The following is a 26,207-nucleotide window of genomic DNA, read 5'->3' as shown; positions in this document are numbered from 1 at the left end:
AATATCAAATGATAGCATGGGGGCTTTCCAGGAGCGCGCTATTACCCTTTTAGCTGCTAATAAGATATGTTGCAGTAGTTTATATTGGGGAATGGTGAGTTCCTGGGGTTTCATACCAAGAAGGGCTATCTGCGGCAATTTGGGTACCTGTGTTTTAAATATAGTGTAAATCACCTGGTAGACCCTGATCCAAAATTTGCGTACCTTAGGGCATTGCCACCAAGTGTGTAAGTATGTTCCCGGTTGGCCACAACCCCGGAAGCAGAGGCCCGAGACACCTGGCTTAAATTTAGTTAGACGGTCTGGCGTCAGATACCATCTAAGAAGAACCTTGTATTGCGTTTCCACCAAGGACGCACTAATAGAGCACCTGGGGGTAAGCTTCCAGATGTCATTCAGGTCCTCAACCTCAATGGACGTGCCCAGTTCCTGCTCCCATTTTAGCATATATTGTGGTTTTGGCAAGGGGGACGGGGAGACCACACATCTGTAAATCATCGAGATTAGGCCTGGGGACATAGGGTCAGTGAAACATACATGTTCAAAGTAAGATCTGGTCAGTAAAGATGTCCGGCGGTTGAGTATACTGTTTATAAAATGAGAGATTTGAAGGTATCGGAAGAGTTCAGTATCGGGAATCTGCCTATGTTCCTTCAGTGAGGCAAATGTTTTGACCGAGCTGTCAGTGACCAGGCTGTAAATTGTAACAAGGTTGTTCTGTTGCCACCAACTGAAGGCTGTTTGATTATATAATCCTGGGAGAAAGGAAGGGTGGCCTAGAAAGGAGAGGGGAGGTAAGTGAGGAGAAATAAGGCTGCCCTTTTCTTTAATTTGGTTCCATATTTTTAGGGAGTGAGAAACAATTGGGTTCTTTATTTTATTACTTTGTTGTCTTTCTAGCCAAAGAAGATTGCGGAGAGCAACAGGGTGGCATATCGCACTCTCAATGCTGCACCAGAGGGGGGGTTGAGACGTGACGAACCAGGCCGTCAACTGAGCTACCTGAGCGGCCATGTAGTATGTAGCAATGTTTGGGACTCCTAGACCTCCATCCGCGCGCAGTTTATACAGTGTCGTTCTCGCTATTCTGGGGCCAGATCCCTTCCATATGAATGCGAATAGGTGTGTTTGGATTTTTTTGAGGAAAGAGGGAGGGACCTGTACCGGGAGTACTCTAAACACATATAATAGTTTGGGTAGGATCACCATTTTGATGGCGGCAATGCGGCCTAACCAGGAAATGGCATAGCGTTTCCAACATTCAAGGAGCTGTGTGATTTCCTGGAGTAACTTGGGGTAGTTAGCGCTGAACATATCTCTATAGCTACTAGTGAGATTAACTCCCAGGTATTTTAGTTTCTGTGGTTCCCAGGCAAATTCATAGGAGGATTTCAGATTAAATACAACTTCTGGGGGGAGGGAGATATTGAGAGCTTTAGACTTGGAGTTGTTGATTTTTAACCCGGAGATATCTTCAAAGTCGAGCAGTATATCAGATAGGTTAGCTAGTGAAACAGAGGGATCTGTGAGAGTAAGAATCACATCATCCGCGTATAAGCAAAGTTTGTGATGTTACCCAGCTAGGGATATCCCGCCCACCCCTAACCCCCCCCCCCCCCCCCCGTGCCGATTAATCATGATTGCCAGGGGTTCCATGACCAAAGTGAATAACAGGGGTGAGAGGGGGCACCCCTGACGGGTGCCCCTCTGTATAGGAAACACAGGAGACCTGTAGCCATTGTACTGGACAAATGCCATAGGGGAGTGATATAAGGCTCTAATCCAGGATAGGACGTTAGGTCCAAATCCCCAAGTCTGAAGCAAGGCAAATAGGTAGCCCCATGATACTGTGTCAAATGCCTTCTGTATATCAAGCGATAACAGCATCATGGGGGTACCTGCGTGGGACGCGGAGGAGATCAAATGTAGGACCCTTCTTATACTGTCTCCCGCTTGGCGGCCTGGCACAAACCCAACCTGGTCTAGCCCAACCAGGGTATTGATTTCATCATTCAGCCTAGTCGCCAATATTTTGGCCAGTAGTTTTATATCAACGTTAAGTAAAGAGATCGGCCTGTAATTGGACCAGACAGTTGGATTAGTGCTAGGCTTAGGAATCATGCTAATACCAGCTAGTAGGGAATCAGGTCCAGGCCAGCTTCCCTCCAGAATACTGTTGAAGGCTTTTACCAAGGGGGGTGCGAGTATTGTGGCAAATTTCTTAAAATATAAAGCTGCAAACCCATCAGGGCCAGGAGCCTTATTGACTTTAAGGGACTTGATGGAGAGGAGGACCTCCTCTTCCGAGATAATACGGTCTAACTTTTGGCGGACAGGCTCAGAGACAGGGGGCAGAGGGAGGGAGCTCAATATGTTCAACATAGGTTATTCAGCAGCGCTTCCTTATATTCCTCCACCAGATATCAGTCACCCATCAGGAGTGCGACTCACCTATTTTGTATGCTACGATCACAGTAGCACATAGGCTTGTGGGGCATTAAATAGGTTCCCCTCACCTTCCACGACACATCTCAGACCAAATAAGCAGGGAAAACAGCGATATTTCAGACTCTGAGTTCATAGAGCATTCCTCTCACACCTTAAAACATGAAGCAAAGGCTCCTCATTGCGCAGTATAGTTAAAAGTTAAAAACACTTTATTTAAAATTGCACTCACGTGGTATTTGCAGTGTATATCAGCTTTTGGAATTGTTACAGCGGGTTCCACCCCGCGCGGTCTCCCGGGCTGACCGCCGCGTTGATTCCCCCTTGCTGTACGGTATCACCGGCTGCACTGCCCTTGTTCCGGCGTGTCCACTGTGTCGGCAAGACTCCTCCCTACCAGTTTCGTCATAAAGTATGACTCATTCAGGGGATGGAGTTTGCCGATCCAGTGTAGTTTTTAAAGGAGATTGACTCCGCCCCCCAGGTTTTCCCCCATACGGGGGAAGTCCCCATTCAAGGAAGCGGCCATATTGGAGCCCAGGAGGCTGCGCAGAGTTACATTCAATGTTCTTAACATCCAATCTTATCATCACTGTTAGTTTCTTTTAACATATCAGCCTATCCAGACCCTAGTTGCGAATACAGCACCCTATTACTCCTGAATAATGTTATTTTTGAATTAGTATTTAGCAAAACCCCCACCACTTAGCACCCAACCACTATTAGTCAAGCTATGTTAAAGGTATATACCCCCACACAAGCAAATATAATTCTATGCATTAGGCACTGCAAAAAGCATCCCAGGTCTGGTTTACACATCCCTTCATGCAGGCAAGTGCATATTAGAATACATATAGAACAATGCCAGCAAGCATACGTATATATTTAACACAGATTGCAGCATCTTGCTGCAACAATCAGTTATTCCCACACAAGTTAGCCATTATCTATGAAACAGTTTATGTCCACCTCTATGTTCATACCTTTCGGGGACATTGTCTCCATTTTAAATATCCATTGAGTTTCCTTCCTAGAGAGTATCCTGATTTTATTTCCCCCTCTCCATGGGATATCAACTTTCTCTATGGCACAGAAACCTAAGTGTAATGGATCACATGCATGCTTTCTCCTGAAATGTTCAGAGACACTATGCCCTCTTACTGCATTTTTTATATTATTTATATGTTCATGCACTCTTTCTGTCAACTTCCTTTTTGTTCTGCCAATATATTGCATGCCACACGGGCACCATAATAGATAAACTACCCCCTTAGTGTGGCACGTGATGCACTGCCTTATCCTAAACTCATTGCCATTATGGAAAGATTTTATCTTCTCAGTTTTCCTAGCCTTGGCCTCCCTACATGCAAAACACCCCCTACACGGATGAAACCCAGGTGCCTGCCAAAAGATGGACCCTTGGGGGTTAGGGGGGTTTACACATGATGGTACCAACAGGTTCTTCAGGTTTGGGGCCTTCCTATATATGAAGGTAGGTTTCTCTGGTAATATTTTCACCAGGGTTCTATCCTCAAGTAGTATTCCCCAATTCTTCTCAAAAGCTTTTTCCAGTTCTTTTCTTTGATAATTGTACCCAGTAATGAAAGGCAACCTATCTAGGGTCGCCATTCCCTCATCCCTATCTCTATTTTGTAAATATCTGTTCCTTTCTGTCTTGCCCACCTGCATCATGGTTCTGTATAGATCATCCCCCTGGTACCCTTTTTCCTCAAAACGTTCTATTAATATCTGAGATTGTTCCACATAATCCTCCAATTTAGTACAGTTCCTCCTCATCCTCACCATTTGACCCTTGGGGACCCCCCTTATCCAGTTAGGGTGATGTTCACTGTTGGTTGGTATATAGCAGTTACGATCTGTTTCCTTAAAGTGACTTTTAGTAATTAGCTTGTTCCCACTTTTAATAATTTTAAGATCCAAATAGTTAATTTCCACCGTGCTACTTTCCATATTTAATTGTATATTCCATGTGTTATTATTGATAGTTTCAAAAAATCCTAATAGCTTATCCTGTCCTCCCTCCCATAGGAGGAACAGGTCATCTATATACCTTAGCCAGTTACTAAACAACTCCCCCTTGTATTGGTATATAATACCCTCTTCCCATCTGGACATGAATAAGTTTGCCAGGGCCGGGGCAAACCCCGCCCCCATGGCACACCCCCTTATCTGCAAATAATAACACCCTTTGTGCCAAAAATAGTTCCTTTTAAGTGCAAATTCCAATACTTTTATCAAAAAATCAACCTGTTCCCCTGGCATCCCATCTTCCTTCCTCATGTAGTAATCTACTGCTTCAAGGGCCATTTGGTGAGGAATGTTGGTGTAGAGAGAGGACACGTCCGCCACAACAAGGACCGTCTCCTCTCCCACTACCATTTTTTCCACTTTCCCCAGCATATCCTTGGTGTCCTTCACCACGCATGGTAGTTTATGCACCATAGGTTGCAAGAAATGATTAAGATACTCACCCAGCCTATGCGTCACGGAACCAATTCCGCTGATTATGGGGCGTCCAGGGGGATTGTCCCTATTTTTATGCACTTTCGGAACTTGATATATAATAGGGACCTGGGGGGCTGATGGTATCAAGTACATGAATTCACTATCATTCACGATCCCCCTATCTAGTCCCTCTTTCATGAGAACTCTCAGTTCCCCCATATATACATTTGTAGGATTTCCTTTCAAGGTCAGGTAAGTCTGAGGGTCATTCACAAGTCTATCTAATTCCTCCCCATACTGTTGTTTATTAAGCACTACCACCCCTCCCCCCTTATCAGCTGGCCTTATCACTAGGTTTTTCTTTTCCAAAATATCTCTTGCTGTTCTTTGTTCAAAATTACGTTTACCCTCAGGTATATTTCTAATCTCTTTCTCCATGATCTTTTTAAAGGTATCAATGGGGTTGCTGTTTACTTGAGGATTAAAGGTGGAAGCATTTCTCAAATGTGTGTGTTGGTAGGGGCTTATAGGGTTGATTCTACTATTAGGGCCCTCCTTCTGTGCGAAATATTTCTTAATGTTGAGTTTTCTCACATATTTCTGTAAGTCAACATAAGTGTCAAACTTGTTCATGGCATGTTTAGGGGCATACTTCAATCCTTTGTCCAGTAGTGCAAGTTCCTTTCTGTCTAGCTGGACCCCACTAAGATTGTATATTCCTTTACCTTTTAGAACCTTCTTCTCTTGTAATTTCCTACCTCCTCGTACTCCTCTTCTACTCCTCTCTTTTTGTCTCTGATTGGAGTTTCGTCCCCTCCCCCTGCCGCCCCCTCCCCAATGTAGTCCCTCCTCCTCCATTCTTGTGGTGAATTGTTGTCCTTCCATACCTCCTCTAAAAAAGGCCGGTATAGTTGCTCATTTCTAATAGGGTCATATCTATTATGTGTTGGGATGTTGTAGCATGGTTGCTGAGGTGGTCCATGCGTGGGTACATTGTATCGGGGCTGTTGCGGTGGCCCATACCTTGGTCCCTGATATTAATTATATTCTCTATTGGGCCTATAATATGGCGGTGTTCTAGGTTTTCTAGGGGTATAATTGTTAAATCTGGGTCCATTCCCATAGCCCCTTCTAGGGTGATATTGCTGAGGTGTCCTTGGTGGTATATATCTGTTTATTGGCCTCTCTTCAATGTTATCTTGTGGCTCCTGTATAGTGACCTCTTTCACCTTTTTGCTCTGACATCTGTATGCTATCCTTTTTGTGAAGGCCTCACTATCCTTCTCAAACCTATATTTCCTGTCCTCTATCAGGCCCTTTTCGGAATATGTAAGAAATTCACAGAGTTTTTGAATGGGGACTTAGGCGGCGTATGGGGGAAAACCTGGGGGGCGGAGTCAATCTCCTTTAAAAACTACACTGGATCGGCAAACTCCATCCCCTGAATGAGTCATACTTTATGACGAAACTGGTAGGGAGGAGTCTTGCCGACACAGTGGACACGCCGGAACAAGGGCAGTGCAGCCGGTGATACCGTACAGCAAGGGGGAATCAACGCGGCGGTCAGCCCGGGAGACCGCGCGGGGTGGAACCCGCTGTAACAATTCCAAAAGCTGATATACACTGCAAATACCACGTGAGTGCAATTTTAAATAAAGTGTTTTTAACTTTTAACTATACTGCGCAATGAGGAGCCTTTGCTTCATGTTTTAAGGTGTGAGAGGAATGCTCTATGAACTCAGAGTCTGAAATATCGCTGTTTTCCCTGCTTATTTGGTCTGAGATGTGTCGTGGAAGGTGAGGGGAACCTATTTAATGCCCCACAAGCCTATGTGCTACTGTGATCGTAGCATACAAAATAGGTGAGTCGCACTCCTGATGGGTGACTGATATCTGGTGGAGGAATATAAGGAAGCGCTGCTGAATAACCTATGTTGAACTTTTGTGGAAATTTACTCATTTCTGAACAGAAGCGCAAGCCTCATGAACGATTGAAACAGAATTGATTTTTAGCCTGCGGATTGTATTATCACTTTTTAAAGCATTTGTTGAAGGATTCATGTATGTTGTAGTGTGCATTATAGCCTACAAGTGATATACTGACACCTAGTGGACGTTAATAGATTGGTGATTCAGATCATAGTTTTATATCAATTAGTGGGAGCGCTGTATTTTAATTTTGTTGTGAGCTCAATATGTTGTCTAGCAGGATTCTGTTGTCCGCAGGTGGTTGTTTATAAAATTTCGGTGATCTTAACAGGATTACAGGTGTAGTTGTTATTACCTGTGTGTAGTTTGAGGGCCTTAAACTGGGGATCAAGGTGACGTAGCGTACGAGCAAGCATAGTAGTAGGCTTATTGCAGTTAACATAAAATTTATGTTTACTCCACCTAATTTGTTTTTCGGCTGCGCTGGAGAGAAAGAGGTTAAGGGCTTCCTCTGCCCTAAAACGGGCCTGCTTATTTTTGGGAGAGGGGTCTTTATTGTAAAGATCTACTGCCTCGGTGTATGCCTGTTCCAGGGTCAGCTGCTCTAGTCTCTTTTTCTTCTTTTTGCTTGAAGCTATACCTATGAGGTGACCACGCATAACTGCTTTGTGTGCCTCCCAGGCAGTATAGTCTGATACCTCCGTTGTGCCAGAGTTAAGAGAGAAGTACTCCTTTAAGTGACTCTCTAGAGTCGTAACAACAGTAGGATCAGACAAGAGAGATTGATTGAGTTTCCATCGAAACTCTGGCTGCCTGGAGATAATTGAGGAGAGAGTAATAAAGACTGCATTATGGTCAGACCGTGGAACAGGAACAATCTTAGCTGCCAGCAGAGAGGGGAGCAGAGATAAACCAATAAAGCAGTGATCGATGCGGGACTGCGAGTTATGTGCGTGGGAGTAGAAGGTGTATTCCTTCTTGCTGGGAAGTTTTTCTCTCCAGCAATCAGCGAAATGGGCCGACCGTAGCAGAGATTCGAACTGTTTGGCGTTACGTACGTCTGCCGTGGAGGGTGAAGCATGGGCTGGGTTATCTTTATCTAGGTGTGGGCGGAGACACAGGTTAGAGTCGCCTGCTATAATAACAGTACCTTTAGTGTGGCTAGACAGTACCTCAATAAAATTCCTTAAGAAGGGAAGTTGGTTTGTATTAGGGGCGTAGTAGGATGCGATGGTAACCTCATTGTCCTGAATTGTACCCAAGAGTATGAGGTACCTTCCACTAGCATCTTTTATTTCTTTATGGCACACAAAATTAAGTGAGCGTCTGAGTGCGATGAGGATTCCCCTCTGTTTAGTAACAGCGTTAGCTTTGTAAAATTGTGGGAATGTATTATGCAAATATTTGGGGGTATATGATACCTGGAAGTGCGTCTCCTGGAGGCAAATAATATCTGCGTGCTTAGCACGGAAAAGGGAGAAGGCCTTGGATCGCTTATTCGGAGAGTTAAACCCTTGAACGTTCAAGGAGACTATATTTACTGCCATGACCCAGCAGCAGGGGGAGAGCTACAGAATGATTGCAGACTACAGTCCACATTACCCCTGGCGTGGTTATCGCCAAGCAAGCCAGTTGTGACCAAGAAGAGAAAAGAAGAAAGAAGAGGGTAAAGACAAAGGAAGAGGAAGAAGGGGACAACCTTAGAAGAGGGAGTCCTCTGTATGCAAGTAGGGATGCATAAAAGCATCAGTTTGCTCCCACGGGGCATCAAATATATGGTGCCCATTGGGTGCAAAGTGGGGCACATGGTGGAGGGGGAAGGCTAATTACTACTTAAGAATTTGTGGACACTGCCATATCTGCTTATATAATGGCTGGGGGAGGGGGGGGGAGAAGGAAGACTAGATGGTTTAGGCAGTTTAATTAGGCTGCCGTACTGCCCTTGTGAGAAGTAGTGCTGATATTATGTAACATAGACCAAAAGTGCCAAATTGCATCAAGCTGGTTGCATACAGAGGGCCTCACATGAGACAAGATTAGCACGGATACTAGTGCTCCTATATGACCCCTAGGGGGCGACGGCACCAGCCCAAAATTGAGCAGCATAAATGCCCCCGCGAGGCCACACCAGCAATGTACCGTCAGGATATCAAATGTTGCCCCAGGAAAGCATATAATTGACCGTTATATATAATGGCTGCCGATAAGGAATCAGAACACATAAACCAACTGATTGGGGGAAGGGGTGTAGGGGAGGGGAGGAAGGAGGGGGGGGGGAGGGAAAAGGTAAGGGCAAAAGGAGAGGCGTTTAAATAACTCCATATAGCAGTTATATAGGTAGCATTAACAGGAGAATATATAGTGAGTCAAGATGAGCTGAACAGTTTAGGGCAGAACAATTTTAAGCTCTGCTGTGGTTACCATACCACACTATCCTCGCAGCAGCAGTGCTAGACAGTAATAAAAGCCATAAAAGGCGTTTCTTCTGTATCTGCGAAAGATGGACACAGTATTCAAACGAAGAGTGGCACATCGTCATGCCTGCGTGTTATTGCAGGGGTTCAGAGCGGCTAACGTGTAGCTTCGGTAGCAGGGAACGACACCTTAAAACTGGTATCACTGTTGCGGATCCTGCGAGCAGATTACACAGGCGTTGTGATGTGTTGTGTCTTCTATTCGTAACTGGGGCATAAAGGTGAAGTATCCTATTAGAACGAAACAGCAGGGTATAAAATGTTAACTGAGAGGTCAGGGGGCAAAACAACTGTGGGACGCCTCAGAGGGCGTCAGTTCGCCTATTTAACAACATCCAGAGAGATAGTGTATTCCTTTAGGCGAAAGTTATGAATTGACAAATTCCTCCGGGGTTTCAAAGACTAAGCTCAAGACACCTTCTGGAATACTTCCTGAGAGAGTTGCTGCAAGATTTGTGCGCGGTTCGCATGGGTGCGTTGTTCTTTAGGTGAGGCAGATTTGGCTGGGCTCTGGCCTGTGGTATGTTCTGGGGAATTTGCACCCTTTTCTTTAGCTTCTGGTGGCGGGAGGGGGAGGCCAAGTAAGCGGAAACAGTCGCGAATCTCATCCAAGCTGCGGACTACTTGTTGTGTGTCTTGCCACGTAAAAACAAGCTGGAAGGGAAAGCCCCAGTGATCGCGAACTTCCTTATTTTTGAGGATTTTCAAGTATGGGCGCATTTCCCTTCGTTTTATCAGGGTAGTTGGTGCGAGATCTGCGTATAGTTGATAAGAATAGCTTTGGAAGGATAGTTCGGGCTTAACTCTGGCAGCCTGCATAAGCTTCTCCTTGGTGAGATAATGGTGCAGTTTCAATATAATGTCCCTTGGTGGGCCGTTAGGGGTAGGGCGCGAGAGTGCTCTGTGGACACGGTCCATTTCCAGTTGTTCTATGGGGATGTTAGGGAGGAGCTCCTGAAAGAGTGCAGTAACAAACCCCTGAAGGTCTTGCAGGGATTCCGGAATACCCCGGATCCTGATGTTTTCTCTACGTGATCTATTCTCCCAATCCTCCCATTTATCTTGCCAGCCACGTACCTCAGACCGCAGAGTACAGATTTCATCTTCGTGCCCTTCCAGCACAGTTGTAACCTTGTCTAGCCGGTTCTCCGTAGCGGCGACTCTCTGGCCTAGTAGCCTGATCTCTTTCAATAACTCACATCCGAGTTGCTTTGTGGCGCCCGTCACCTCTTCACGGATGATGGATCTCAGCTCCTCGAGGGTGATCTGCTCGGCAGGTGAGGTTGGGTTATCTAGGAATAGAGTCTGCGAGTTGCAATCTGCCCCGTCTTCAGGATTGGCATCGGCGTCATGCTCCGGGGAGGAAGCGGGCGCCATCTTGGGACCCTCTCCCGCAACCTTGTTCTGCTGTCCTTTGGGCCCGGTTTTGTTTCTGGTGCTCTGCGCCATAGCTCCGGAGGTGCAGGAAGCTTTCCCCTTTGTGCTAATGTCGATGGCGGGGAGTCAGCGTGTGGGATGCGGCAGTGTCAGGCGAAGATCTTCCCTGTACCACGCAGCGCTGAGATCAAGCGGCCATCTCAGTTCGCTGCGCGCATGCGCTCCTCCTGGAGCGTTTTTTAAAACGCTTTCAGGGGGAAAACCGCTTGGCTAATGAAAGTGAATGGGATTGTGCACACCAGAGCAAGTCGTTTTTTTCCACAAACGCAAACTCGAGGGCTGCAGCATTTTTTAGATTTCTGAGGCGTTTCTGCCTCATTGTTAAAGTATAGGAAAGTGGAAAACCGCTCTGAAAACTCTAGATCAGAGCGGTTTTCTAGGCGTTTTTGTTACAGAGGCTGTTTAGTAACAGCTTTACTGTAACAATATTTAAAATGTGCTACACAAACACGCTCCAAAAAACGCTAGGCATGTTTAGAAAACCTCTCCAAATATGCCTAGCACTAGAATCGCTCTGAAATCTGCTTCAAAAACCGCTAGCATTTAGCAGATCTGCTAGAGGTTTCTGGTGTGTACTGGGCCTTAGACTGGGAGCAGTGTTTGACTGGGAGCTGGAAAAGCTGAGAAAATCCCCTTGCTGGCCAAGCAGCAGTCAGGTGTTGCAGCTCACAATGAAGACTTACTGCAAGTTTCTATTGGGAGTGATAACACAGGGTTTCTGCTGCTTGGCCAGCAGGTGGACTTCCTCAGTTTTTCCACCTCCCAGTCCGACACTGGAAGGGACAGTGCTGTGCAGTGAGGAAATTAACCTGCACTTCTTTGCACAGTTCTGTCAGGCTGATAGCATTAGAGATGTTCAATGAGATGTAAATAATTCTGATTTGACGCAGGATTATGCACATTCTGCATGCACATTTATGCAGCATGAAAATGGACCAAGCAGATTACACCTTGGTGGGGTCAATTTTCAAGCTGCATAAATTTGCATACAAAATTCAAACAATCCTTCATCAAGTTGGAATTATTTGTATCCAGTTGACCATCCCCAGACAGCATATGTTCCAATACAGGAAAGTACTGGAAAACAAAAACAGAACAATGTCTCATTAGTGTTCTGCTCTTCCGCACAGCCCAGATCACAGACTGGGGGAGGGCATTTGTTCGGGCTGTGTTTCTCACCTGCAGAGAAAATGAGAATGAGAGCACAGAGTTGGTTATTCTGGCTGTTTCCGGGCTATGCACAATTAAAAACACTTAGCAGGTAAGATGTTTCAGATAAATTCCTTTTAAGTGAACCCGAGGTGACAATAAACTGATGACATAAACAATTATATTTGTCCTCCTACTCCTTAAAATGACTTTTTTTTAAGTATCCCAGTGTATCTTTTATATCCCAGTGTTTCTTTTATATTTAAACATTTACATAGTAAGTTGAATGTTTTACTGTCTCTAATCAGTGGCAGAATATTAAGTGTCCCAGAGTTAGAAAAAGGTCAATAGTTCATGTATTTTATCTCTGCCTGCCCTCAGAAGTTGTATTCTGCCGGGAAAACTTTTATGGCTGTAATTTGCTTATCAGTGATGTTCGCTATATTCCCAACAAGTTACCGACATGACAGAAGCTGTCACTTCCATGCCTAGAAATTAACTCTTTCAGGCAACAAATTAAATCAAGTAAAACAGCCTGATTATTAATACAATTTGTCCTGTACATACACATGTTTATCTCATCATGTCATATATCGCCTTGGGTACACTTTATAAGACATACTACAAGGCAAAGCACTTCTGTTGTTGAAAAGAAGATGTTAATTCCTAAATTTACAACTTCCAAGCCACACCAGTTATTGGAGTAGAAGCAGTCCTCTCACAGTACTTCGTTGGAAGTGCTAGTTACTAGATATGATCTACAGTTAACCCATGTGTTACCTCTATAACGATGTTGGCCTTCCCTCACAGGATTTACCAAGACAAGAAACCTTCAGGCTGTTGACATAACTGCTACTAGCTTACGTGTGATCTGGACTAGGCTGCCTGAAGATGAAGGTCTCTATGTTATGGAGTATTCACCCATTTCTGACACCAGGTTGACACAACAAAAGATTTTGTATGGAGATGATACTAGTGTTGAGGTCACTGGTCTTCTCTCAAATACTACCTATCGAATCACACTCTACCCGAAGTACAGCATCCAACATCTTCAACCTGATGCCATCATTGTGTCCACTAAAGTAGGTACGTTTTCTGTAGTATACTTTGTGTAAGTATTCAGAGTGTGGGTGGTACATGGTGGGGTTTCTAAAGCAAGATTGTTTTAAGGCCACTGAAGAAGAACCTTCTGCTGTATTATTTAATGTTTTCCTCTATGCCCTGAAAGTTATCATCAGAGACAGTAGTTTCTGGAGAGTTATAAGGAATATGCTAATTGTGGTTGTAGCTAGGAGATAGGAAGCGATCGGTCGATTGTAACGGAATCGGTTACTGTTCACATGATTTTGATTGACACAGAATTGATTTTTAGTTTCAGAGTACGAAGACACAGCATCATTCAGATTGATTATTGAAGAAGAATCGCATAGGGTCTTGCTTTTAGTGTGTGGATCAGTAGTCAATCGACTTTCGATTAACCACACTGTAGTTGATTGCCCAATTAAGTTGATCGCTTAATTGCTTGATGGAAAATTGAGTAAAGTATGGCTACAAGGGAGGTATAGGGTGAAGGCAGCCCTGCAGAAGTCTTGGAGCCATGCATGGGAAAAGATTATTAACAAGGAAGTGATTGGAAGGTAAATAGACAGGGTGGTTAGGAGGGTATTTGTGTACAAAGTTAGAAATGTAAGTGGGCCATGAGTACCAGAATGATTTAAAAGCAAAACACAGCAGCTTGTATTTGATTCAGAGGTGAAGTAGAAGCCACTGTAGTGATCTGCAGAGAGACTGACAGAGAGGAGCAGTAAACAAGGGGCCGGCATTTTCCCAAGCAAGGTAACAGATGTTGCACAAATTGCTATTTGCATAATGCATGTTATACTAGCAAGACACATGTTATGTACAAGAAGACTGTTGGTCATGGGGGTTAGGAAGGGGTGTCGTTTGTTAATTTTCTGCATTAGAGAGTAGCACATCCTAGAGGTTTTCTGGATATAAGGAATAAATGAGAGTGCAGAGTCAAAGGTTACACCAAAACAGCGTGCTTGTGGGAAATTACCGGACTGGTTGGAAGTCTGGAAGGTGAGGCTGGAAAGATACGTTCACTTTTCTGCTACATACACAAGCTAGATTAAACTCGGCCGGGGTGGCTGATAAAGACTATCTCAGCTGAAAATCTAGCATGTGTACAGTGGCTACCCGATGATACCGGCATCCCACATCTGAGCAGCCCCCTGATTACACTGTTCTATCTACTCACCCCACCCACGTGAAGCTGCTCCATTTTGCACCAGAAGTGCTCCATAGCAACAGATGTGTTGCTAGCCTGTAGGCTACTAACACATCTATACAGCATCAGGACCCATACTGTCAACTAAGAAAAAAAGAGCCCGATCCCTACCAGTTGACAGTCCTTATATGTGTGTACGAGGTTTTACCCAAGCTGAGTTTCTGGTATTTATTAGCTATCCACAATGATATGTTGACAGGCAGCATGAGACTTTGTTCTGGACAGGGGAAGACAATGTCAGAAGTGGATAAGTTAACTTGGGGGTACATTGTATTTTTGCAATATGGCATAAATTCCTGAAAACTCATTATTTTTTTCTGAAAAAAAAACACAATAATGCGAAAAATCATTTATTTAGCACTAAAATTTTAGAAAAATGTGAAAATCCCAACCTTATTACTAAATGATTTTCGAAGGCAAGTACAATTTCTGGATCATTACTAGAGCATATGAGTTGAAAACCAGATTTAAAAGGGATGAGTAGAGAGAAATGATATTAAAGAGACTCCGTAACAAAATGTTCAGCCTTATTTCTTCTATCCTATAAGTTCCTATACCTGTTTTAATGTGGTCTGTCTTACTGCAGCCTTTCTTAGTTGCACAGTGGCTGTATTATCTGTTATATAATCGAATCTTCTTTCCTCTGACGGCTTTGTCGGCTCAGGCACACAGGCAAGAATGTGCTCCTCTGCTTGTGATAGGATAGAAGCTATACACACCCTCTCCACACCCCCTGCAGGCTCTGTGTGAGTCAAAGACTGAGCTCCTGTCAGCCTATCACACTCTAGTTAGCAGCCATGTCTTTTGTTTGTAAACACTGCCTAAAACTGGCAATTACAATCCAGGATCACAGTAGGGAGTGGCAGAAAAAGCACAGAGGGGCCCAGGAGAACATAATGAATAGAATGGTATGCTTTTTATTGTAAGAATTTTAGAGTACAGATTCTCTTTAAACTTTTGTAAACAAGATGATCACAACTACAAGAAAAGAACAGTAGCTTGTTACTAGAGAGTGGTTAGTGAAGCGATAGTAGGCTGAGGGAAAAAACACCAGTGGAGGGGGAAAGGTTGAACATTTCAGTCAGTGCAGGGGCCTGGGTGGAGGAGTGTGTACAGAGTAAATCAAAGAAGACAGAGCCAGGTGGATGGGTGGTAGAGGAAAATGATGAAAAAAATGAAGGCGACATCATCAAGACTAAAAGAGCTGGCAGAGGTAAATGAACAGTTATAGGTGGCTGTCAATGACATTGTCATCTGCTACACCGACACAATCTGTGACTTCTTGTCCGGACAGCCACATTTCTAAACAAGTTTTTTTAACTGCAGAAATGTTATTCATACAAAGAATATTTGAGCACTCTGATTATTATTTCTATTAGATTGTGTTTAGGATCTGTACAGCAAGAAAGATGTCAGTTAGTTGATATAAAATGAAAATAAAATAAATTACGGCACGCTATTTGTGATTTTGTAAAAGCTGTAAACATTGCAAAAATACCTCTTAATACCGTTCCATAATTTGTTTGGTTGAAAAAAAGGCATCTGTCCATCAAATGCAACTAGTCATAAGTTCCTCCTTCACTCTTTTTATAGATCCAGTTCAGGAAAGAAATTTGCAAATATTGGATATAGCATCAACCAGCTTTCTAATAGCCTGGTCAAGGCTGCCTGGCGATTCAGGACGTTATATCTTGGAGTATGGACCACTGCCACATCTACATGGAAAGTTACAAAAGACTTTGTTAGGAGATGAGGGTAGCTTTCTGATTAGTGGTTTAACTCCAGATACTACATACCAAGTCACACTTATCCCAGAATCCAATGCACCAGATGTCAAAGATGTAACAATCAATGTCTCCACTCTTCCAGGTAAGCTTGGCTAGATAGATTTGAGGCTTTCGTGCTTTATTTACAGTTGGCTTGGTTTATTTATCAGTTGGCTGATGGTGTAATGGTTAAGGGCTCTGCCTCTGACACAGGAGACCAGGGTTCGAATCTCGGCTCTGCCTGTTCAGTAAGCCAGCACTAATTCAGTAGGAGACCTTTGGCAAGTCTCCCTTACACTGCTACTGCCAATAGAGCGCGCCCTAGTGGCTGCAGCTCTGGCGCTTTGAGTCCGCAAGGAGAAAAGCGCAATATAAATGTTATTTGTCTTGTCTTGTCTTGTCTTATTTCAGTTATGGAAATATACTGGGCTGTATGCAATTCACTTTTTCACCTGAGTTTTCTCCTAGGTGAGATTTTCACAACATGTATATAAAATTATACTTTTTCACCTTCCTTTTGGTACTTCTTCCATTGCAAAGTGCTACAAAGTTATTTTAAATTGAAGATGAAAAAGTATCTCCTAGGAGAAAGCTGAGGAGAAAAAGGGAATTGCATATGGGCCCCTGTGTATTAGCGCTCGTTCACACAGGCTTCTGCAGGACGTTTGGTGGCGGTATGTTTTGCAGATGCTAAACGTTTTTCTGCTACAGAAAAGCATTTGACATCAGTTCGTATTGGTTACCTTTGTTCGGCGAATGCAGCTCCCAGTAGACGCTAGTAACGCTACATGTAGCGTTCGAGACGATCTAATGTGGTGTTTGCGCAAATGATGCCAAAAGCTGCTACTGTCGTTTAAAAAACACTTCCATTCATTTGAATGAAACGGGGATAGATCCCTTTCAAATAACGCTTTTGTCGCCCAACAAAAACCACACTTTTTCCACCCATGTGAACCAGCCCTTATATATGATGTTACTATGTTTTGAAAAAATATTGACATTAAAAGACCTTTCGTGCAACAATGGCGGCCACTGTCATATCCCGGGCACCCAGCCACATCACATAAGTACCATGATATTAACTTGGTTGACAGTAATACATTGCACAAACTTGTTTATGTGTATTTGATTCTCACAGTTAGGAGTGCCATACGATTTTCTTCTTTTGCTGCTGCATTCAACTGTAAACCAGTTTAGAGCACGTTGACTAGGGCTGGGCCTGCTGTTTGTTCACCCTGTTGAGCGACCAGGCTGACGGTTTAAACCAGAAACTTTTGAACTTGGCCAAGAGAAAACATGCAATCATCAACTCGTCTGTTTTTAGTCTGCTGCATGACCCATCAAAATGCACGGCAGCATACCAAGTGTGATGCAGGGCAGCATACCAAGTGTGATGCAGGGCAGCATACCAAGTGTGAAGAGGACATTTGTTAGAATTACTTTGCCTACATTGAGCCTTGACTCTTTTTATTGGTTGCAGATATGAAACTAGCAAGAAACCTCCATATCAAAGATAAAACCTCTACAAGTTTTCAGCTGGCCTGGTCAAGATTATCTGGAGATACGGGAAGCTATGTGATAGAATATGCACCATTAATGGATCTAGGGAAAAAAAGTCAGAAAATTTACAGAGATCTTACCAGTGTTGTTTTCAGCAGCTTAATGCCAAACACCACTTACCAGGTGACCTTCATCCCTGAATCCAGAGAGCCAGTTATCCAATCACAAACTATACAGGTCACCACACTCCCAGGTAAACCAGTAACTTGTGTACTAATGAGAATTTTGCATTATTTTATCTCATCACTGGAGCAATTTACACTGCTTCATAGCCAGTAGAGTGAATGAGGTTTTCAGTCGTCAAAACTGATGATGTTTTCAATCTCCAAAGATAATGGGAAAGGGGGCATATGAGTCCTAAGCCAAATACTATCCTTCACACTAGCCTTAACTCATAAACAAATCCGTATACAGTGTGTAGAATTAACAGTAAAAATAATCCCCATGCTTAACTTAACCTTACCATTCATGTATAGGGTAATTGTAACCTCTAAACCAAACAGTGATTCAAATCCATGTGCTGACTCTGATCAAAACCTGTTACCTTATTGGCTGCTGGAACCATTGATGCTAAATGCCACCATTTTACTATGCTACGCGACATTAAAAGGAACGGATCAAGATTCAAAGCTGATTAGGTAGATCACATAATGGAACACAAACAGGTCTCCAGAATGAGGATTCTTGCATAAGGAAGTACCGTGTAGGCCACTTCCGCACTTGCACGATTTCAGACACATGTTCAGCAATGTGGTGCAATGAGATCCACAGGGACATCAGACGTACATAGACTGCACTGTCTGATATCTTCATCCATGCAAGGCAATTCCACAGTGGTTTGCGACCAATTCATCCATGGTTGCCGAAAATTCCCGCATTGTGATTTCTATTTACATATGGGCCCATATGCAATTACTCTTTCTCCTAAGTTTTCACCTGGGTGATATTTTTCAATTTGTCAATAAAATGCCTTTTAAGCCACCAAAAAGCAAGAAGATACTCAAAATATTTTTGATAGTACATTTTCATTTATTTTGTGGTACTTTTTTTATTTGAAAAGTGCAGGAAAGTTATTTTAAATAGAATATGAAAAAAATATCTCCTAGGAGAAAACTCGGGTGAAAAAGTGAATTGGATATGGCCCATGGGCTCATATGCACATTTATTTTTTGGAAAGAAAAGATCCTGAAAATCCCTCATGAGGAAATAGAGTAGTTTAATCTGTCAGGACTGTCAGCTTAATAAAACCTGCTGATATGATTACATTGCAGCGTGTAGTTCGTCCAATGTTAGCAGCATGAGCTATAAATACTATATGAGCTATGATTACTTCTAGATCTTTCCTTGAGTTGCTGCTTTTTCTGCTCTTGTATACTGTATACTGGGTGCCTACCCATCTATCTCTACCCTCCACTGAGCTATATATGCCCCACCTAATTCTTGGCATGCTTGGCGAAAAAAACGATTCTAATTCTGATTCATCACATTCACAGTACTGCATCAGATAAGAAGTCTTCATGCTTGGGACATATCAACATCCAGCTTCCGTCTCACCTGGTCCAGGCTACCCACAGACAGAGGATTTTATGTGCTGGAGTGCAGTCTCGTGTCAGATCCGCAGAAAAAAATGAAGATGTTTTTATCCAGTGATGAGACAAGTGTACTGATCGGCAATTTAGCTCCAGACACCAAATTCCATGCCACCTTGTATTCTGAATCCAATGTGGAGTATGTCCCTGCGCAGTCCATCCAGATCTCAACTCTAACAGGTAACCCAGCCCAATGTGAACATTAGTAACTAGAGGGGGCCAAAGAGGTGTAAATAATTCCAAGTTGATACAGGATTGTGTAAATATATGGAGCTTGAAAATGGACTGCAAAGTCCTGCCTTGAACACATTTTTTCGGACAGGGTATATTTATATGGCTCCAGCATCTTCCGTGGCAGTTTACAATAGAGAATAAACAGTACAGACAGTTACAAAGGCAACAGGTTACAGATAAATAACAGTTGGACAGGTTAGAAAGCATCAGACATGAAGTTGGAAATATGAAACAGGTAACACAGCAGTAATAACACATAAGGGAAAAGGACCCTGTCCAAGTGGGCTTAGGAGTAGAAAGACAGGAAGGGGGAGCTGTGTACAAGGAGGTGGATTGGTGGCTAGGTAAGATTATATGTTTGCCTGAAGAGGAAAGTTTCTTAGGTTCCATACTAATATAGTCAGTATAGGTGAGTGGCGAACACAATGTGGAATGAAGCTCCATAGGAGTGGGGAGACACAAGAGAAATATTTTATTTGAGAATGAAAGAGGTGACTAAAAAGGAGGAGAGGTCAATGTTGCTAAAGGAACACTATCGATTAAAACAATTGTTTTAAAGGGAAGGTTCAGGGAGGGTGGGTAAAAAATCAAAATCAATTTCCACTTACCTGGGGCTTCCTCCAGCCCGTGGCAGGCAGGAGGTGCCCTCGCCGCCGCTCCGCAGGCTCCCGGTGGTCTCCGGTGGAGCGCCCGACCTGGCCAGGCCGGGCTCTTCTGCGCTCCAAGGCCCGGAACTTCTGCGTCCCACGCCGGCGCTCTGACGTCATCGGACGTCCTCCGGGCTCTACTGCGCATGCCGTCATCCCGTCTTCAGTGCCAGGTACAAAAAATGATGGGCTCTGCAGGACTAGACAATGTTCCTGCACAGGGGGCTGCTATCAACTCATCAGTGTATAGTTTATTAATCACCTTGCTGAAATAATCTTATTCCAATGGTGGTAAGGGGATAAGATTTCAGCAATGTGTGTTTATTGTCTTCACTTCTCATGGACAGCACGTCAGCCTAGCAAGTATATGCAGCCAGGAGTGTAACATCACAAGTAGATGCAGTCAGGAGTGGTATACACATATCTCCCTGACTGCTATTTATATTACAGCAACATTCTACCTGTTACCTCTTCAGATCAGTCTCCTCCTCAGACTCTCCTGCATGCTGTGACACAGTGAAGTATATTTGTCAGCAGTGTGAGGAATGAAGGATGATTTTAAAGCAGGGAGAGAGGGAGAGAGAACTGGATTAATAAATAAAGTGCCCTTAGCATTAGTCTTAAAGCATGTCATTACTGTAAAGCACTATAGATAGTGCTAAACCGCCGCATCCCCACGGCAAAACGAGGGGTTTATACCCCCCAATTCCGCTCTGCAAACTCGGGGGAGCGCTTCCTGATGAGGCAGAGCTTAGTGCTGTAGCTCTGCCTCTTAGGATGTCAATCCCCGCTGATCGCTGCCTCTCCCCGCCCCTCTCCATCTGCCTTCACAGAGAGGGGCGGGGGAGAGGTGGAGATCTGTGCAGCAATTGGCGCGCATGGAGGCAGAGCTGCAGCTCAAAGCTCTGCCTCCATGAGCAGCAAAATCCATGACCAAGAAAGTCGTGTTTTTTGCAGAGGGGATTAGGGGAGTATAAACCCCTTGTTTTGCCACGGGGATGCGGTGGTTTATTATTATTTTTTTTTTATTTATATAGCACCAACATATTCCGCAGGTTTAGCATTATCTATAGTGCTTTACATTAATAACATGATTTAAGACTCGCTTCAGAGTCTCTTTAATGTGTTCCCTAATATAGAGTATTAAAAAAATTGTTTTAATTGATAGTGTTCCTTTAATTCAGCACAGATAACATGCACCTTCTGCCTCCTTCTATCATCGTCTCAATGGCCACCAGCGATTAGGTTCACCGATACAAGAATGGAAGCTATGGCAGAAGCATAAACCACTGGGGCTCCTCATTTGATTGAACGGGTAGATTTCTCATTGGTTCACCTCTTAATGGACCAAAACCAAAATCCTCATCCTCCCTGGTGAGGGAGGATGCCCATTGCTCTGTTTCAATCCACTGGGGAGCCCATCAGCTGATTATTCTTTTGCCAGGTTCCCATCAGTATCACAAGACTTGTCCCCATTGGCTGCAAATGTTTTTAGGAGGCAATTTATTTGTAATATTTGACTGTGTAATTATAAATTTCAGTTCAGCTGTTCTCTTCTGAACATATTATAACAGAATTAGCTAAAACAATAGACAGCACTCAGCTGTAAAGAAAGGATGTGCTCCACATTTATTTTTTACTTTTTTTCCAGAACAAGTTGGGCTAGCTCAGATTCTGATATCTGATCCCACTCCGCACAGTTTCCGGGTCAGCTGGGGTCCTCACCTTGATAGTGTCATTGGATATGAAATCCAATATGGACTGTTAGCCAGCAATGCTGTACAGACTGTCCAGGTGGACTCCAGGTTCAATAGCACAGTTCTAGAAGGCCTGAATCCCAATACCACGTACTTGGTCACAGTGTCTGCCGTATTCAAATCGGGAGGCGAGAAGGCATTGTCAGCCATAGCATGCACGGAATTAAGTAAGTATATGCAAAGGAAAGTGGAAATTAATGTGTGTGGGCCTCTTTTGGAGGGACAGTCCCTCTTTGAGAGCCCTGTCCCTCTTTCCTCCTCATTTGTCCCTCTTTCAGGACTTTGCCCCTCTTTCTGTGTAAATATATATATTTCTCTACAAAAAATGTGTTTGTTTGACTCTAAACTTTTTTCCCATCCTTTAAATTGATATATTACTAATTTTAAAATGTTAATATGAAGGAAATTAACACAGGATAGAAAGGACCAGTGTGGTTTGAATTATAAAACAACATATTTTTCCTATTAAATCTTTATGGTATGTGTGACTAGGGGTGTGACGTGGGCATGGCTTAAGTGTCCCTCTTTCTCATCTGAAAAAGTTGGGAGGTATGCCTAAATACAAGATCTAAAAAGTCTTACGCAACACAATGGAATATACGATATGCAAACATGATGCAGCCAACTAAGAACTGAGGCATCCACATTACACTGTAGGCTGTGTCTAGAAACTAAATCCAGCTAAGTAACTAATACATAGCAAAGGGGTACATCTTGTTAAATTTAGATATAAAATATACTTTAGTATCTGCTGGATGGGTAAATGGGCACCTGACTAGTAAAGAATCAGAAAGCTCTTAAAGTTTGTAGAGTCCATAAATACTTTCCAGGAAGTTTAGGTGAATGAATTCCTGCTTTTGCCTAAGGCAATACTGTCTGGTTTACACCACCCTTCAATAGAAGACACAACAGCAGAGCACTACTGTCATTCCATAATTGCTCTGAGATTCGTTATGCTCATGTGATCCCAGAACATGGGTATTTAGGTTTGATATTTTCTGTTATCTATAATAAAGTATTCTTTTGATAGGTGGTTCCAAAGTGAAATACCTGCGCATTGAGGACCTGCAATCCAACAACCTGAAGGCCGTATGGGGATCAGCAGATGGAGATGTACAAGGATACCAAGTAAGGTGTCGGAGACAAGCTGGACATTCCTCTGTGATCAGTGTGGCTCCTGAGATCCATAGTGTACACCTCACAGACCTTCCCGAAGGGGGCACCAACAAGATCTGTGTCAAGCCAGTGTATAAAGGCGGTGCTGGGAAAAACCTGTGCAAAAAGGTCCAGATGCATCTAGGTAAGTGATAAAAGGCATACACGAAAAAAGAGCATCTGCACTTTTGGGCACTGGGTGAAGCCGCTGGGTGAACCACAACATTGCCAATATCCTACTATTGGTCACTGGATTAGGCTGGGGTTACAATAAATCAGTTCCTCTCAGCAATAACACAAGGAATAATTAATGAGAAGGAATTTTCCCCATTTACCTATGGGTCAGTTTACATCTATGTAATAGGGAAACACAGAAATATCCTTATCAGTTTTCTCTTGCGTTATACTGTATCTGACAGCAGTTGATTCAGTGTGTAAACACAGCCAGTGGCGTAGCTAAGGAGCTCTGGTCTCTGATGCAAGTTTTAATTGGGGCCCCCAAGCACTCCATACATAACAATTGATACAGTGCACCAAAACGTGCTCATGGCAAGTTGGCAACTACAGAGTCAGAGGTGCAAGAAGAGGATGGGGAGCAGTTTGTTAATGATTACCACTATTCAAAGTATCTATAGAAGTTATTATTATGAGCACAGGACCAATAGAGAGCTAATATTGCAGTTGAGGGAGGGCCCCTCTGGCCCAAGGGCCACTGAACACCGCCTAATATCAATAGTAGAATATCTGTAATTTTACCAATATTCTACTATCGCTTTTTCTAACCTTTCTCTTACACTAACCCTCCACTAGTCTATCTACTCCTAACTATAACCTATCACTACCTACTCTTAACACTAACCTGCTCCTTCCTACTCCTAATGCTAACCCCTCCACCTACGGCTAACACTTGCACTCAATAACTTACCCCTGCTGCGGCCGTCTGTGCTGCAATCTCTGCTGCTATTGGTCTTTACACCACCCCCAGTGCTTTGGCTATGTCCAGCGCCTCCATCATCCAAATTGTCCACTAGGAGCCTGTAAGCCTGGCAGATTTCTCCCTTTCCTTCACCCTCTATACCCCAATCATTTAAAGCCAAGCAAAGTGGGGAAAAGTAGCCAAGCATAATGCAAAGTGGGGAAAAGACTTGTGGGCTAAATTTAATGGTTCTGAGGGACAGATTTGGCCCTCAGGCCAGTTTGACATGTATGGACTAAGGCTATTTTTTGAGAGATTTTATGAAGTTTGGATACACATCTTGTAGAATTTACCTAATTTTTGTACAGTAATGACAAGAAGTAAGTAAAAAAATCCAAGACCAGCAGGTATCTTATATTGTCTAGTGGGGACGCTGGAAGTTTGTTTCCTGTTCCAGGAAGCATTAGGGTTCATGTTAAATCTACGAAAGCCCTGGTCCAACATAAGTTTGTCATATCACCTCATAATAAAGTAAAGTAATGCAGCAGTGTTGTTTGATAAGAGTATGTTAATGTTTGTTCACATTATAGGTGTTTTTGTAAAAACATTTTTTTCAAAATAGCCCTGAAAGCGCTTGTGCAATGATTCTCTATGAGAGAGTTGATATCAGAGCGGTTCGTTTGCGATCCGCTTCGAAAAACAGTGCTTGGGCCATTGTTGAGGTGATTTGTCTCAATGGAAGGTATATAAAAAAAAAAAAATCGCAAACCGCTCACAAAATCGCTTTGGCAAGTGATTGCGTGAGCGTTAAAAAAGAAAATACATTGTATCTTTTCCGGAACAAAAGACGGAAGTGCTCTGCAAAAGCACTTACAAAAACGCACAAAAAAACGAGCGAACGCACAGAAAATCAACAAAAAACGTGGGAAACAAAAGTCCACTGCGGACAGACACGCGAGCCGAACGCAATGTGAATAAGGCCTCACTGCATACAAATTCAATGCAATTCAACCAATATATCTAACAATGAGATATCTATAATTTTCCAGGATCCCCTGCGAATAGCTACTCAAGGCGTCAAAGTCCACTGAAAAGAGCATAGTTGGTGGCTTTTATGATGGACCTCCTGGAAGTCCCTGCTGACTGCAGAATGCTCCGCTGCACAAGAGAACCTACTGTATGTCTACCAAGCAGATCTGGATATAGAAGAGGAAGAGTAAGCAAGCCTTCTTCAGGGAGGAGATTATTATGTTACACACAGACTTGCATCCCTCTGGTTAATGACATACACATGACCACTGTAAACCTGTGTTCTTCTATAACCACTATGAAACTGCTTCTAACAACAATTTATTCTTTGGGACACTTGCAAGAAAGTAAATGTGTGTAAGGGTGAAGATTAATAAGGGAAAGCAGAATGAACATTTTATTTGAAAGCGAGGCAGAGAAACATGTCTGACTAAACTGGTCCTTCAAAGCAGCACCAAGATTCATGTAACCTGTGATCCTTCAGCAAGTGTCACAATTAATGTTATGTTTCATGTAAATAGCAGCCACTAAGGAGGCATTCTGTTACAAAATAACGTCAGGAACATTAGCATTAGCTTTGACTTTTAAGGATACAAGCCAAGATCACGGTGCATGTACAATTCAGTCTGTATATTGTACAGTGTTAGATAGAGGAGCCATATAATATAGGATATACTGTATTTTGTCATGTACTGTAGAGTCCCGGTTATCCGGAACTCAACTAACCAGCAGTCTTAACCAACCAGTACTAATTGCCGGCAGTACTCACATTGGTGAAGGTCAACAATCTCTAACATTGATGTGTAACTGAAAAGCGGACACAACTGCATCAGTGGGCTCAGGCCGTTAGGCTGTTTGTTGGCTCTGCTGTGCTTAAAGACTGGGTTCCATTCCCCCAAGCTTAATATACTTCCAATTACTGTATTTTAACATTGAAATCAGAGTTCATGGTGTGTATATAGGCGTACAGTGAAAAATGGCGTGGGTTAAAAAATGTCGCACTGTTCCACCGATAAATGTATTATAAAACACTATTTATCGTCTTATTGTATTCTATTCCAAAACGCTATTTATCATTGATATACACAATGCAGAAAATGACATCTTACTACTAAGGTTAACGTTTTAAAAACGTCCTAAAATGTTAAATAACCATACAAAATAGATGTCATTACCGGCATCTAGCAAAGATTACCTTGTCCCGGCGATCGCTCCTTCACTTCCTAGTTAGTTTGCAGGAGTCCTGCAGCCAGCCAATCACCATGCGGGGACTGAAGCCACAAGGTGATTGGCTAGATGCCACAAGGTGATTGGCCCACTGCAAACTAGCTGAGGAAGTGAAGGAGCGATCGCTGGCTGGGACA

General features: G+C 43.2%; 1 protein-coding gene across 1 annotated transcript in view; it reads left to right on the top strand.

The window, feature by feature from the left end:
• Positions 1-25,877, top strand: part of VWA1 (von Willebrand factor A domain containing 1) — a 137,619-nt gene extending 111,742 nt beyond the window's left edge. Inside the window, exons 7-13 of the mRNA XM_068240589.1 lie at positions 12,711-12,986; positions 15,784-16,059; positions 17,437-17,709; positions 19,010-19,285; positions 21,638-21,910; positions 22,774-23,043; positions 24,864-25,877. Of these exons, the coding sequence (XP_068096690.1) occupies positions 12,711-12,986; positions 15,784-16,059; positions 17,437-17,709; positions 19,010-19,285; positions 21,638-21,910; positions 22,774-23,043; positions 24,864-24,916 (1,697 nt within the window). The 3' untranslated portion in view covers positions 24,917-25,877. The remainder of the gene's footprint in view (positions 1-12,710; positions 12,987-15,783; positions 16,060-17,436; positions 17,710-19,009; positions 19,286-21,637; positions 21,911-22,773; positions 23,044-24,863) is intronic.
• Positions 25,878-26,207: the final 330 nt, after the last annotated feature.

This window comes from Hyperolius riggenbachi, chromosome 6 (genome assembly GCF_040937935.1).
Source record: "Hyperolius riggenbachi isolate aHypRig1 chromosome 6, aHypRig1.pri, whole genome shotgun sequence".
Classification (NCBI taxonomy): Eukaryota; Metazoa; Chordata; class Amphibia; order Anura; family Hyperoliidae; genus Hyperolius; species Hyperolius riggenbachi.
This window is presented reverse-complemented; position numbering and strand designations above follow the sequence as displayed.